This window comes from Rhinatrema bivittatum, chromosome 9, assembly GCF_901001135.1.
Source record: "Rhinatrema bivittatum chromosome 9, aRhiBiv1.1, whole genome shotgun sequence".
NCBI lineage: Eukaryota > Metazoa > Chordata > Amphibia > Gymnophiona > Rhinatrematidae > Rhinatrema > Rhinatrema bivittatum.
The window spans coordinates 234710183-234725737 of NC_042623.1; the positions used below are offsets into that span (position 1 = coordinate 234710183).

The window sequence follows — 15555 nt, forward strand, 5'->3', positions numbered from 1 at the left end:
AAGGAGAAAACAGTACTGCATAAATTACATTTTTGTTTGTTCGGCTGTAAACTAATATACAAGACTGGAAATGGCTTTCCTGTTATTTGGGATCCTCCCTTTGCAAGAATAGATGGTTTATAACCTAATGCTTCCAATAATGGTGTTTCTCCTGAACAGAATTCATCTGATTTAAAAAACAAAAAACATTTAAACCCACCCTTTAGGAAGTGGCTGAGGAAATGTAAAGCCCCCCCCCCTTTAATGGGCTGTCTAGGTTCCACTTAAATATTTGAACAAAAGGGAAGAAAGCCAGTACACAATAATGCCTTTTTTAATCAAATTAATAATATATCCATGACTCTCCTTTTTGGGAGTTCTCCCTTCATCAGGTCAGCAGAGGCATCAACATTATTTGCTCATTTTGCAGTGATTAACAAGAAATTCAACTTTTGAAACTGGTCACAAATGTATTAGGTTAGAGACGTTAGACCAATACATAAAAACCTGAAATGTGTTTGCTAATCATTAAATAAGCAAGTGAAAACTTTTAATTAGATCGCTCAACCTTGAACATTTCTAGTTTACTGCCCCTTGTCCTATGACAAAAGTTCAATTGATTTGTAAACATACAAATACCTTATTTGATAATCCAGTTGTTAAAACGAGCAAAATGATTAAACTTTGTTTTTGTTTCATTACAGTGGTGGTGGTGGTAGTAGTGTCAACATTTGAAGATAAAAATGTATATGAATTTACAAGACTTATTGGTCTTTTAGAAAGGTATCACAGCCTCTAAGAGCCGCAACAGAACCACTAAAACTGCATCTGAATGTCATTCATATACCCTCAAAAAACTGAAAGAAAGTATTTGCTCTGTCCGCTTTTTCCCCCGTGTCTCGAAGTCGGGTTTGAACAGGAGAAAGCGGGGCCTTCCAACGTATCTAGAGAGAAGTTTCCATTTTAAAACCGAGGCCACCAGTGAATTTATCACGGGAATAGCTCGTGGACTGCGAACAGCTGGTTCTGAATGTGAGGCGAGATACTGTACAAAGCCGTTTATGAAACTCTCGGTGGTGCAGCGCCTGAAGTTTCCGGAGAAACGCTCTTCTATGACACGGGAGCGAGAGTCGTGGAGCTTCCCGGAGAAGAAAGAATTATTTCTCCTAGGCCTTTCCGCTTGCAGCATTTGTTGGAGGGAGCTGCGCTTTCCGTCTCCCGGAGCCAAGTCGGCAGGGGTACAGCGGGAGACCCTGGGGCGATCAGCGGGCTCCTCCAGGCCTCACTTGTCGCCTCGCCCCTTGCCCTGTTGCCTCGCCGCCTCCAAGCCCTCCCGCAGCTCCCGGAGAAAGGCCCGTCGGACCCTATGCATCCTGTGGCCAAGCTCCGCCGCGCTGCCGGGCGCCCGGGCGGCTTCCTGCCGGATCTGGCGCAGCGTGTCGGAGGCCATGAGCCGCCGCGCCGCGTCTCTGCCCCTCAGCTGGGCCTTGGTGAGGGCGAAGGCGGTGATCTGTGCGGCCCACCGGATGGGCCGCGACTCGGCCAGCCTCTCGATCAGCCGCGGGTTATTGAGCAGAGTGAAGAGCAGCCGCCTCAGCACCATCTTCTGCAACTCTGCCTCGCGCGGCTCCAGGTCCCCGCTGTGCGCACGCCGACGACCCCCCTCGAGCCTCGCCGCCAGCGATCGCACGCGCTCGGCTTCAACCGTAGTGACAGAGCGATGACTCGGCAATCGATTCAGATTGCCGAGTCAGAGCGGAAAGCGGAAGTGGATATGCGGCCAATAAAATCGCTCAGTTGATTCCCCACTTCTCCGTTTCTCGTACGATTGTCATGGCCACCACCACCTCCACTCTATGAATTGTAAGAGGAAGCGTCTGAAAATCCGGAGTTTATAGGTGCTTTATAATACGTTCAGTTGTTTTTGCTTTAAGCGAGGAACTTCCTAATGTTTTTTTAAAATAAAAATCAACAAATGAACAGTAGGTGACTTCTTTTTATTGGACTAACGTAGGTTATGCAAGATGTATTTGTGTCGCAATGGAAGCACTCCATGCACTAACACAAAGCAAAGCAGCTTATTTGCCAAGTCAGATAAAAGCATTCCCCAGGCTGAAGGGTAGGTTTTACACCCCCAAGCAAATTGTGAGGTAACCTTGTTATGTCATGAGGAGCGTTGGAGGGTAAAATATTACAAGTTGTTTTTTGTTTTTACATTCATGCTTTTTCATTGGTAGCTCAAGGAGATTTACATTCAGATCCACTAAATATTTCCTGCACTCCAGAGAACTTACAATCAGGGATGGTAACTTTCAAATGAGGGTGTGGGTGCACATATACATGTGGCAATTTTATATCCTGCATGCACATACATACGCATGTTAGAAAATAGCCCTCTCATGTGATTGTGCACTCCTAATTTTAAGCTTGCGCGTGCACAGCAGCATAAGACAGCTTTGGGCGGCGCAAGTGAGGGAATTTTATAATAGATGTGTCCAGATCATGACCAGTTCACCAGTTCATCCAACAATTTTCCCAGTCTAGAGCTAGGTCCTCCACACCCCATTGGTTCTGTAGTCTGCACTCCTCCCAGACCTGTCAAACACTTCAGAGATGCCAGGAAATAGTTTTATAAAGACTTACACCTCCTCCGTAGCAAAAGTAAATTTGCGCCCAGGAGCGTAGCTACTTGTGCGCCTATCTCTTGGTTCCGCCATGTAACACCCACATTCTACCTCTTTTTTCCCAGGTGCGAGATATTCACATATCAGTAATTGTGCACACAGATGGGCAGCTTATAAAATCAGGTGGAAATGTGCATGTGCTATATGGGCGCCCGACTCTTGATTTTGGTGCGTGCCTGGTTTTTAAAATTTACCTTTAAGGTTTTACCCAAGGCAACGGAGGGTAAAGTGACTTGCCCAAAGTCATAAGGAGCAGCAGTGGGATTTGAATCTTGCCTTCCCAACTCCCTACTCCAATTAAAAGCTAAGGCCTGTGTATTTTGCTAACATAGATGCACAGAGTCAGAGAGCTGCTGCAGCAGATACAAACAAGATAATAGGCTACACTTGAGAATGGAGCTATCATTACACACTAGGCTAAAGTTTACTTGGAAGATGCTTGTTACTGCTGTTGAAATAATCAATTTTATGTCAGCAACAGAGCAATCAAAGATAACATAAAATTCCTTTTTCCCCCCCCAGTACTTTCTGATATCACTATTTTGATACTACTAGCACTAAATGGATGCAGGGCTGGAATTAAAATGTTGGCAACCATAGGCAAGAGGAGAGGAATGGGAGGATTGTTCTCTGCTCAGACATTGGATGGTGGTGCAGACAGAATGCCATGGGAGTAGGAACAGGCTTCTCTTTAGCCCAGCTATTTGCCACCTTCAAAATATTGGTGCCGTAAATTAGAACAAAATCCACATGATATTATTTCATGTCTTGCCTTATATTTCAGAACATCAAGGTGAGTTACATAAGAAAGGAAATATATACGGCATCAATCAACTACAACTAACTTTAAAACACCACTTCCTGTAACAATCGAAGACAAAAGGTAACAGAATTCAAAAGAGTATGGAGGGGAGGGAGGGAGAGAGAGAGAACCTAACCTAACCATAATGCCCTCACCCTAGATAGGTATTTATATCTCTATGGGAGGCCCAGCTAGTCACTCGAGGTGAGGTTTAGGTATTAGTGTAGGGGTTAGGGGCCACTTTGACATTCAAAGTGAGACGTACGAACAGAACAGTGCTCTCTTGTGAAGATTTGATTACCTTCAGAGTGAGGAAGCTCACCCAAAGATGTTGGGTGAGTTTTTAACATATAATGTTAAAAGCCTTGGTGTCACATTAGACAACCATCTTAATTTTAAAAATCACATCAATAATACTATTAAAGATGGTTATTTTAAATTACATACCCTAAAAAAACTAAGACCATTACTATATCAACATGATTTCTGTACAGTACTGCAATCCCTTATATTTGCAAAGGTTGATTACTGTAATGCCCTCCTGGGCCTCCCCAAAACTACCTCGCTGCCATTACAAATGCTGCAAAATGCAGCAGCACGCATACTCACCAACACTAAAAAATCCGAGCATATTACCTCCATACTCAGGGATCTACATTGGCTCCCCATTGCACAAAGAATCATGTTCAAAACCTTATCATTAATACACAAAACCCTGCACAATGAAAATATGACATGGCTCAAAAATTACCTTTACTTCCATAACCATTCTAGACCACCCAGAACGCAACATGCTTGAATCAACTAGAAAATGCGCAATAACTATAGCTGGCCCACTCTGTTGGAACAATATGACACCTGAGTTACGTCTTGAAACATGCCCAATAAAATTTAAGCAAAAACTTAAAACATGGCTATTTTCTCAAGCCTATACTTAATATACATGCTTTCTTCTCTCAATAGAATATTCCTAAAATCTCTACTGCAATTTCATGCAGTCTACCTTCCTCTTCTGTTTTATAATAGATCTTACAGTTATTCATCTGAATAACACATTATGCCAATCTTATCTGCCTCCCTCCCACTTATTATATCCCAGAGAGAGAGACTTGCTATAGTGCCTCCTCCCTAGACAGGTATTTGTATCCCTATGGGAGGCCCACTTAGTAACTCGAGGTGAGGGTTAAGTATTAGTGTAGGGGGTTAGGGGCCACTTTCACATTCAACATGAGACGTACGAACAGAACAACAAGCTAGGTGGAGAGAACATTGCACAAATCTCATCTTGGAGTGAGTTTCCTCACTCCGTAGGTCATCAAATCTTCACAAGAGACCACTGTTCTGTTCGTACGTCTCATGTTGAATGTGAAAGTGGCCCCTAACCCCCTACACTAATACTTAACCCTCACCTCGAGTTACTAGGTGGGCCTCCCATAGGGATACAAATACCTGTCTAGGGAGGAGGCACTATAGCAAGTCTCTCTCTCTCTCTTCCCCCCCCCCCCCCCCCAAATTGGGCTAATAGTGCACCATTATTCCCCCTCCCTTGGTTGAATCATTATTATTACTTGGTTAAACTCTTCATTTGTAATGCACTGTTGCTAATCTCCTGTTCGCTTTAGCACTGCTGCAGGTTTCTGTTGTCTGTAAACCGATGTGAGGTTACTAAACAAATGTCGGTATATAAAAATTGCAAATAAATAAAATAAGATTTGTGCAGTGTTCTCTCAACCTAGCTTGATGGACTCTCTACCTGGGTAACATCAAGCTAGGTTGAGAGAACATTGCACAAATCTCATCTTTGGGTGAGTTTCCTCACTCTGAAGGTCATCAAATCTTCACAAGAGAGCACTGTTCTGTTCATATGTCTCACTTTGAATGTCAAAGTGGCCCCTAATCCCTACACTAATACCTAAACTTCACCTTGAGTGACTAGCTGGGCCTCCCATAGAGATATAAATACCTACCTAGCATGAGGAAACCCACAGTGCTTTGAATTTTGCAGAAGAAATGCCCCTTCTTTGATTCATTATATCTATTTAGTTCATACTTTTTCAGTGGTAGTTCAAGGCAAGTTACATTCACAGTAAAGCAGGTAGTTCCCTGTCCCTAGAGAGTTTATAGTTTAAGCTTGTACTGAGTTAATAGAGGGTGAAGTGGCTTATCCAAGGTCACAAAGAGCATCAGCAGGATTTGAACCCTGGTATTCCTGTTTAGTAATCTGATGCCCTAACTACTTGGCTGCTCCTGCAGAGAAGTGGATTTTTAGAGGTTATAAGACCTTTTTTTGATCCCAGCCTAAGAATTTTTTTAAGCAGGAGGTTTAATCCTTTTGCTTTGGCAATGGTCATACAATCGTCATGTATCGAATGGGGTTGGGTAGCAGAGCATCAACACCTCTCCCATGGTGTACAGGTTCTCAATATCAGTTTAAAGGTCAAGAAGCAGTTACAAACATGTCACAGTAGTACATGAGCTTTAAAGATCTTACAGATTCTATCTTGAGATATCACATACATGAAAATATATACTTCTATCTTGGGGTCAGTGGGTTCAGGCAGCGCCTTGTGAGAAAGCTGCTCCCAAGAAGATTTAGTGATTCTTTGTTTCATAATTCATTTACCTTGAATTATAACTTTGGTGCTCCCTATTATTTTTGTTTTAACTTTTTATTGATCATTTTATATATTATACACAAGCATAACTTGCTACAGAAATAGCATTTGCATGTTGTAATTCTAACAGGAAAAATAAACAAAAGGGCAATAGTTACTGTCAATTGCTTGTAGACCACCACAAATTGGGGGGGCCCAGAAAAGGAGAAAATCGAAAGAAAAAGGTGAACAAACCCCCAAAGAAGGAAAAAAAAGATCTTCCAGCGAGGACAATACACACCGTCCCCATTATTTTGATTTGCGTCTCTCCATTCGGCATTTTAGAATTTGATGCTGTTTGAGATTCTGCTGATACAGATTAGCCACTTGACTTTCAGTCTTGAAGTTTATAATGTTGCCAGCCCACCACAACAAAATGACACCTTTATAAGATAAACATGGGCTTTCCTTTTCAGTTTATATTTTATCTGTCCTGTGAGTTTATTAGTATTTATTTCCATACTACCTTCAAGTTATTTCAAGTTATTTCCAAACTACCTTCAAGATCTCCATACTACCTTCAAGTTCTGAATAAGAGCCTCCCATGATTCTTACTGTTTATACTATTTAAACATTACGTTCCTTAGGCCTTTTCTTTCTAGCAGTTCAAGCTTCCAAGTTTACTAACCTTGTTATATGTAACTTTGTTCTTCCTGTTCTACTTATGGTTTTAGTTACAATTCCCCTATTCGATGTAAACCGATCTGATATGGTCTTCAACCATGAAGGTCGGTATAGAAAAGTGTTAAATAAATAAATAAAATAAATAAAATATTACAGCAAAAGCAGGAGAAATCAATGGAAAAAAAAGACAATTTTTCCAGGTAAATATCTTTTTTTAATAACTTTTTATTTTATAAGGCACAAAAATTACAATCAGTTTCAGGCAGAAAGGCACGAAAATAATATGAAACAAAACAAAGCAAAAGAAAACAAAACTCCGAGGCAAAAATAATCATGCAAATAACAATACCAGCAAAAGACCTTTGAGAATACCCAGCTTTCCATTAAAAGAAAAATAATATGTTAAGAAGTACAATTTATGTGTCACCAAGTCTAACAGCAACCCCAGATCTGATTATATCCCTTAAATGTAATTCCTCCATGGAGGAAATTTTGCTATTGTAGATTTCCAGTGATGCAGTTGAGAAGCTGAATTTCAGAAACAGGCAATTGTCAAGCATGTAGCATGTAAGAGGTAGGAAATAAGTTTTTTCACTCTGAAAGAAAGAACAATCAGATCCCATCTACCTAGAAGACAAAGTTTAGCAGTCATGGCAAAAGTGACAGTTTGCATTTCTCTGTGATCCGCGTCCCAAAAATTAAACACCACCTCACAATCTCGTCACATATAAAAATAGAAAGCAGCCTGCCCGCAACCATGCCAGCACAAAGGACTAGATTGACTACATCTGGCAAAAATGTAAAGGGTACCTATGCATACTGTAGGATGCAACAATCTAGGTCCAAAGAAACAGATCGGAAATTGATCCAATATTGCAGTAGCGACCAAAGAAAAGAGAGGATCAATGAATTTACCCGAGAAAGTTCACCCGATGCATGGAGATTTTTTGACAAGAATAGGTACAGTCCTTCCCATTTTTTGATAGCAAGCACTTTATATAACTAATATTTATATGTGAACATATATCAATTATATATATATAAAAATTGGCAAATCATGGTCAAATGACATTTGTTTGTTTTTTCTGTTGTTTGATTAAGTTTGTCAATATTCTTTTAATTGATATGATTTCATATGATTTATTTATGTATGGTGTATATGTTTTTATTTGTATTTATATGTATTTATATGTTTCTATACATGTTTTATTTTGCTAGCCCCTGAAGCAGCTCAATGAGCGAAACTCGGCCTGAGTCGGGCTTTTAATACGTTCTGTGCTCAATAAAAGAACTCGTGGTGTTCATTGATCCTCTCTTTGGATGCAAAAATCTATACAGTAACTCTCTAGTTACTGTATAGAGAGCACCAAATAACAAACCAATCATCAATTACTAAATCAGTGGAAAGGTCCTCATTCCAATTAGCAATTAAAGCATTGTTGGTCATACTAGCTCTGATGTCATTGCACAAATACATCTGAGAAATTATTTTGCCTGGCAATTTTTATTTATTTATTGATATTTAGCAACCACTTTACTGATTAAAAAAACACTCAAAGTAATGTACAATCTTAATACAATACAATACAGCATATAATAAAATACATTTTTTTAAAGAAATTTCTCCAATCCATCCTTTGTATAAAGTGTATCAGTTTCTCATTTGCACTTAAGAATATATTTGTGAAGTTGTAAAAATAAAAAAATGAGGTTATGCAGGGAAGCCACATTTTTCCTCTAAGTCCGAAAAAGCTTTAAGTTTATTACCCCTGCAGAGCTGGTCAAGATAGTTTAGCCCACAATCTGATCATAACTGAACATCTACTGAAAAAGTAGCATGAGAAAGATAAGGATTATTCAGCAAAGGAGAAAAGGGAGAAAGATTAATCAACCCCTTGCTTAGAAACCTAGCAACATTAGCATCATATTTTTAAAGTGTGCTATTTTTTTTATTTATTTATTTAGCATTTTTTATATACCGAGGTATAGCAGAGTTGCCTTCACTCCGGTTTACATTATAACAAACCAGTTACATTTAAATTTGACAGATTACATTAATCAGACTGAGAAACAGACATAAAAATTAGTCTAACAAACAGCAGGATATATTACAAGTAAGGTATACTGAAAAAACAGGGTTCATAGATAATAGGATATATCTGTAGTTAGAGGGCGGGATAAATTGTCCTATCGGTAGACTGATAGTTATGAGATCAAAAGTCCGAGCTGTCAGTAAGAGATTGGCTTAGTAGCCAAGATTTTAGTTCTTTTTAAAAGATTTAGGGTTTTCTTGACCAGCGAGGTACTGAGGGAGTGAGTTCCATAATTTTGGGCCGATGATGGAAATGGCTCTATTTCTGGTGGAAGAGAGTTTGGCGAGAGGGAGAGATGGAATCACAAGTTGTATTTTACTAGTTGTTCTTGTAGTGCGTAGGGATTGGTGGATATGTATGACGTCAACAAGAGCAGAGTAATCTGCTTTGTAAATTGCTTTCTGCAGTATTGAGAGGACTTTGAATTCGATTCTTTTCTCAATTGTGAGCCATTGTAGTTGGTTGAGAATGGGAGTGATGTGTTCAGATTTTCTTTTCCCCGTTAAGATTCTGGCAGCGGTATTCTGAAGAAGCTGTAGTGGTCTTAGGGATGACTTGGGTAGTCCAATTAGAAGAGAATTGCAGTAGTCCAAACAGGAGAATATTAGGGCTTGAAGGACTGTTTTGAAGTCATGGGGATGAAGCAGTGGTTTTAGGTGTTTGATTACCTGTAGTTTGTGGAATCCTTCTTTTGTTCTAGTAGAGATGTGTTTTTTAAAATTTAGATCATTGTCCACCCAGAAGCCTAAATCTTTAACATTGTCTTTAAGTTGGATGATGGAATTGTCAAATTGGAAGGGTGGAATAGTTTTAGGTCCGGAGTTTTTTCTGGCGATGAGTATGCATTCAGTTTTGTTCATATTTAAACATAATTTAAGTTGGATTAGTCTGTTTCTGATTGTGTCCAGGAGAGAGGCTGCACTAGACATTGTATCTTCTAACGAGGAGGAAATTGGAATCAAAATTTGTATATCATCGGCGTACATGTAATATGTTATGCCAAGACTGGATAAAAAATGGCAAAGGGGAGTAAGGTAAATGTTGAATAATATGGGTGAAAGTGCTGATCCTTGCGGTACACCTGTTTCAAGGGGGATGGCGTTTGATAAAATGTTGTTGTAGGTGACTTTAAAATATCTATTTTTGAGGAAGGATGAAAACCAGCTGAGGGTTTTTTCTGTGAGCCCGATGGATTCAAGACTAGAAATAAGCAATTTGTGGTCTACAGTGTCGAAGGCTGCAGAGAGGTCCAGAAGAATCAGAAGGTATCCTTTTTTGTTGTCGAGTCCTCTTAATATGGTATTGGAGAGGTTGAGTAAGAGTGTTTCGGTACTGAAGTTTTTCCTGAAACCGAATTGTGTGGGATAAAGTATTTTATTATCATCTAAATGGTCATTTAGTTGTTTCAACACCGCTTTCTCTGTCAATTTGGCAAAGAAGGGTAGGTTAGAAATTGGGCGGTAATTGTTTAGGTCATCTGGGTTAAGGTTTTTTTTCTTTAACAAAGGTGTGATTGTAGCGATTTTTAGCATGCTATAGTTAGGGAGCTTCATTTTCAGTTTTTATTTTTTTAATTTTCCAGGGAATTTATCAGGGTTTATTATGACCAGAAGAAAACAAGAGAAAATCAGTGGAAAAATGTGACTTACTACTTTTCTGGATAAATAAGAACATAAGAACATAAGAAAATGCCATACTGGGTCAGACCAAGGGTCCATCAAGCCCAGCATCCTGTTTCCAACAGTGGCCAATCCAGGCCATAAGAACCTGGCAAGTACCCAAAAACTAAGTCTATTCCATGTTACCATTGCTAATGGCAGTGGCTATTCTCTAAGTGAACTTAATAGCAGGTAATGGACTTCTCCTCCAAGAACTTATCCAATCCTTTTTTAAACACAGCTATACTAACTGCACTAACCACATCCTCTGGCAACAAATTCCAGAGTTTAATTGTGCGTTGAGTAAAAAAGAATTTTCTCCGATTAGTTTTAAATGTGCCCCATGCTAACTTCATGGAGTGCCCCCTAGTCTTTCTACTATCCGAAAGAGTAAATAACCGATTCACATCTACCCGTTCTAGTCTTCTCATGATTTTAAACACCTCTATCATATCCCCCCTCAGTCGTCTCTTCTCCAAGCTGAAAAGTCCTAACCTCTTTAGTCTTTCCTCATAGGGGAGTTGTTCCATTCCCCTTATCATATTGGTAGCCCTTCTCTGTACCTTCTCCATCACAATTATATCTTTTTTGAGATGCGGCGACCAGAATTGTACACAGTATTCAAGGTGCGGTCTCACCATGGAGCGATACAGAGGCATTATGACATTTTCCGTTTTATTCACCATTCCCTTTCTAATAATTCCCAACATTCTGTTTGCTTTTTTGACTGCCGCAGCACACTGTACCGATGATTTCAATGTGTTATCCACTATGACACCTAGATCTCTTTCTTGGGTTGTAGCACCTAATAAGGAACCCAACATTGTGTAATTATAGCATGGGTTATTTTTCCCTATATGCATCACCTTGCACTTATCCACATTAAATTTCATCTGCCATTTGGATGCCCAATTTTCCAATCTCACAAGGTCTTCCTGCAATTTATCACAATCTGCTTGTGATTTAACTATTCTGAACAATTTTGTGTCATCTACAAATTTGATTATCTCACTCGTCGTATTTCTTTCCAGATCATTTATAAATATATTGAAAACTAAGGGTCCCAATACAGATCCCTGAGGCACTCCACTGCCCACTCCCTTCCACTGAGAAAATTGCCCATTTAATCCTACTCTCTGTTTTATGTCTTTTGGTGTCAGAAGCCAGTACAATAAAACAATATTGGAGAAATTACTTACCTGATAATTTCGTTTTCCTTAGTGTAGTCAGATGGATTCAGGACCAGTGGGTTTATGCTCCCCTGCCAGCAGATGGAGACGGAGCAAGCTGACGTCACAGTAAATATATAAAATCCTGCAGTGACCCCAGCCTGCTAGTATTCTCTTCAAAAACAAATGTGAACAGACTATCAAAAAACTTGATTAAAAACATGATTAAAAACAGATAACCAACCATAAACACGGAACTCACATAAGATTCTAGGTACCCCCAAGCCAGGGACTGGATGAACACTTACCAGTAATCCCTTGGGACCCAGAGCCCCACAGGAGGACTATTGACATATTCATGTGGCAGCCGAGGGCGGGAAGCTGAGTCCATCTGTGTACACTAAGAAAAATGGACCAGTGGGATGTACCAAAGCTACTCCCCAACAGCTTTCGAGGCTGCCCGTAGTCTAGTCAGCACCACATGTGCAAAGGCTGAGTCCTCTTGGGCCTGCACATCTAGATGATAAAACCTGGAAAAAGTGTGTAAGGAGGACCATGTCGCAGCTCGGCAGATATCGACAGAAGACAAAAGACTAACCTCTACCCATGACACTGCCTGAGCCCTAGTGGAATGAGCCCTAACCTGAATAGGCAACGGCTTTCCATCATCCACATATGCAGCCGTGACCACATCTTTAATCCAATGAGCTATGGTAGCTCGCGAAGCCGGAGTGCCCTGCTTACTCCTGCCATGGAGAACAAACAGGCGATCCGTCTTTCAAAAAGACTCAAAGACCTCCAAATACTGCACATCAAGATGCTTTCATCCAAGGAGTGCAAAAGGCAAAACTCCTCCGCACCTCTGACTTTATCCAGGGTTGGCAAGGAGATAGACTGATTCACATCAAAGTCTGAGACTACCTTGGGCAAGAAAGATGGAACAGTACGCAGTACAGTATACCCCCGGAGTCACCTGAAGGAACGGCTCCCAGCAAGACAAGGCCTGCAGCTCAGAAATCCGATGCGCAGAACATATAGCCACCTGGAACACAGTCTTCAAAGTCAACAACCGTAAGGAAAAGTTACGCAGTGGTCAAAACATAGGGCCCACCAAAAAGTCCAGCACCAATTAAGACTCCACAATGGAGCCGGTAACCTCAAAGGGGGGGGGGGGCCTAAGGTGTTTCACTCCCTTCAAAAAATGGGCCACATCAGGATGAGAAAACAAGGAACCACCATTCACCTGGTCTCTGAAACAGGCAAGAGCCGCAACCTGAACCTTCAAGGAATTAAGGGCCAAGCCTTTATTCAATCCATCCTGCAAAAACTCCAGAATGAGTGAGATATTAACTGAATGAGGAAGAACACCCTGCTCCTCACACCAGGCCTCAAAAACTCTCCAAATCCACACATAAGCCATGGAAGTGGAGAACTTGTGAGCGCGGAGTAAAGTGGCAATCACCGCAGAGGAATAACCACGCTTTAACAGGCAAGCTCTCTCAAGGACCAAACTGTAAGAAAGAATCAAGTCAGATCCTTGTGAAGAACCAGTCCCTGCTGAAGCAGATCCATGTGCGGTGGAAGATGAAGGGGGACCTCCACAAGGAGTCGTCGCAAATCCACATTCTGCAGATGCCTGGGCCAGTCCGGCGCCACCAGGAGTACTAGCCCCCTATGTCCTTCGATCTTGCGAATTATCCTGCCCAGCAAGGGCCATGGAGGAAAGGCATAAAGCAATCTGTCTCCTGGCCAGACCTGTATGAGAGTGTCTGTTTCCAAGGACCATGGATCTCTCCTGTGACTGTATGTTAGGGATCTGTTGCTGAAGACTCCTGTTGGGGGAGGAGTCAGCAATCTGATTAGAATCTGCTCCTGTAGAAGGAGGAGTTAGCAATCTTGTTATGCTCAGCTCCTGAAGTGGGAGGAGTAGCCATCTGTAGTGACCTGCTAAGGAGTGAGCAATCTATTAGTGACCTGCTGCTGGATACTCCTGTAAGGGGAGGAGTTAGCAATCTGTTATGAGTCACAGTGCGGAGTTAGCAATCCGTTAGGGATCTGGCTCCCATGGAAGGAGGAGTTTAGCAATCTGATATGCTCCGAAGGCGGAACTAGCAATCTTGTTATGATATAGACTGCTGAGTTGGCAATCTGTACCAGCGGAGTGCTAGAGAGGGTACTCAGCTGGAAAGGAATGTAAATAGGTAAATTCTTGGGCCGATGGCAGATGACAGCGCCCCCAGGAGGATATCCTGAGAGGGACCACCGGCTAGGCTTGGGTATGGAGACAAACACAGATAGTTCTTTTATTAGACAGGTTAGTAGAACCACCAGAGGTGGCAGTAGTGAGCTGATGTGCCCAGCAGGGCTGAAGTCCCTCAGATACTGGAACAGCGATGCCAGGGTTGCTGAGCTGTAGAAAGACTATAGATAGTGAGTATACAAAGTATACTGTGTTCATAGCCAGAACTAGATGACAAATCTCACATAAGTTCTTAAGTAGGCTCAGTTGCTGGAAAGGGTTAGGCCCTCGAGGAGCGAGGACCTGGTTCCAGGGAAAGCTGGAAGAGAGCAATGGTAACTCACAATTGTCTCTATCTGTGATAGCTTCCAGGCAGTAGAGAATCTTCAGAGTATTCAGGAACATGGGCCCTTGAGGAGCGAGTACTGGTTCCTATCTGCAATCTGAAATAGTAACTCACAAATGTCTGTAACTGCAATCGCTTCCAGGCAGTAGAGAATCTTCAGAGTGTTCAGGAACATGGGCCCTCGAGGAGCGAGTAGCGGTTCCTATCTACAATCTGAAATAGTAACTCACAAATGTCTGTATCTGCGATGGCTTCCAGACAGTAGAGAATCTTCAGAGTGTTCAGGAACATGGGCACTCGAGGAGTGAGTACCGGTTCCCATCTGCAATCTGAAATAGAGAAAAGAGAGCGAGGCCCCCCGAGGAGCGGTAAGTCCGAGGAGTGGTAAGTCCGAGGAGGCAGAATAGCTTAGAGAGACTAGCGAGTAAAGGCAATTGTTACGGTTGTGGACCCTTGGGCTGGTTGGGACAGAGGATGGTATGCTATGGATGACCACAGCAAGCATCCCAGCCGGGAGGTGGCTCGGAAGAGACTCAGGGAAGGCTTCGTCGCTGGAAGTCCGAGGTCCCTCTCGGACTAGGTGGAGTCCTATGCGACCAAGGACCCTCGGCAGTGGCTGAAGAGACGGACGATGGTTGGGCCCGGGTGGCTGGAGGGTCTTCACCCTGGAAGCCGGTACTCCTCCAGGAGGAGCCCGTAGGAGTCCGGCCGCTGGGACCTAGGAGGTTCACCCTGGAAGCTGAAGCACCCCCGGGAGGAGCCCATAGGGGCCCGGCCGCTGGGACTTAGGCGAATCTTCTGGGCCAGGGAGCACTGAGTACCTGAGGTGCGGAGGAAGCCAAAGGTGGAGTCCAGGAACGAAGCTGGGTCGGAGGCCGGGAGTCAGAGATCCAAACCAAAGCCAGGGATGAAGCAGGAGACGGAGTCAAGGATGGAGCCGGAGACAGAACCAGAAGTCAGAAGTGAAGCCAAGCCAGGGACTGAAGCTGGAGACGAAGTCGTGGAATGAAGCCGGGTCGAAAGCCAAAGGTCAGAAGTAGATACCAGAACCAGGGGACGGAGGCAGGAGACGAGTCAGGAGGCAAGCCGGGTCGAAGACAGGAAGCAATCACCAATACGCAGCAACTAGCAGCCAGGAACCCTGAAGAACCTCTTTGCAAGGCACTGGAGTAATCTGGATGCAGGGTACTTATACCCTGAGGGCGTCTGACGTCACCTGCAGCAGGACTGAGGTCTTTCCCCTGCTGGCCCCTTTAAATGGAGCTCCTCCCCGCGTGCGCGCGTGTCAGGGGGCGGGGCCAGCCGCG

The 15555-nt window shown here is 42.5% G+C and overlaps 1 protein-coding gene across 1 annotated transcript; it reads right to left on the reverse strand.

Annotated features, from left to right (window-relative positions):
• Window positions 1-295: 295 nt before the first annotated feature.
• NCBP2AS2 (NCBP2 antisense 2 (head to head)) lies at window positions 296-1747 on the reverse strand. The gene has a single exon (XM_029615319.1). It carries the CDS (start codon window positions 1580-1582, stop codon window positions 1262-1264), a length of 321 nt encoding a protein of 106 aa, XP_029471179.1. The 5' UTR covers window positions 1583-1747; the 3' UTR covers window positions 296-1261.
• Between the last annotated feature and the right edge of the window lie 13808 nt (window positions 1748-15555).

What these genes read in the sequence shown, in the direction of transcription:
- NCBP2AS2 (XM_029615319.1), bottom strand. Translation starts at nt 1,582, where the DNA reads ATGGTGCTGAGGCGGCTGCTCTTCACTCTGCTCAATAACCCGCGGCTG.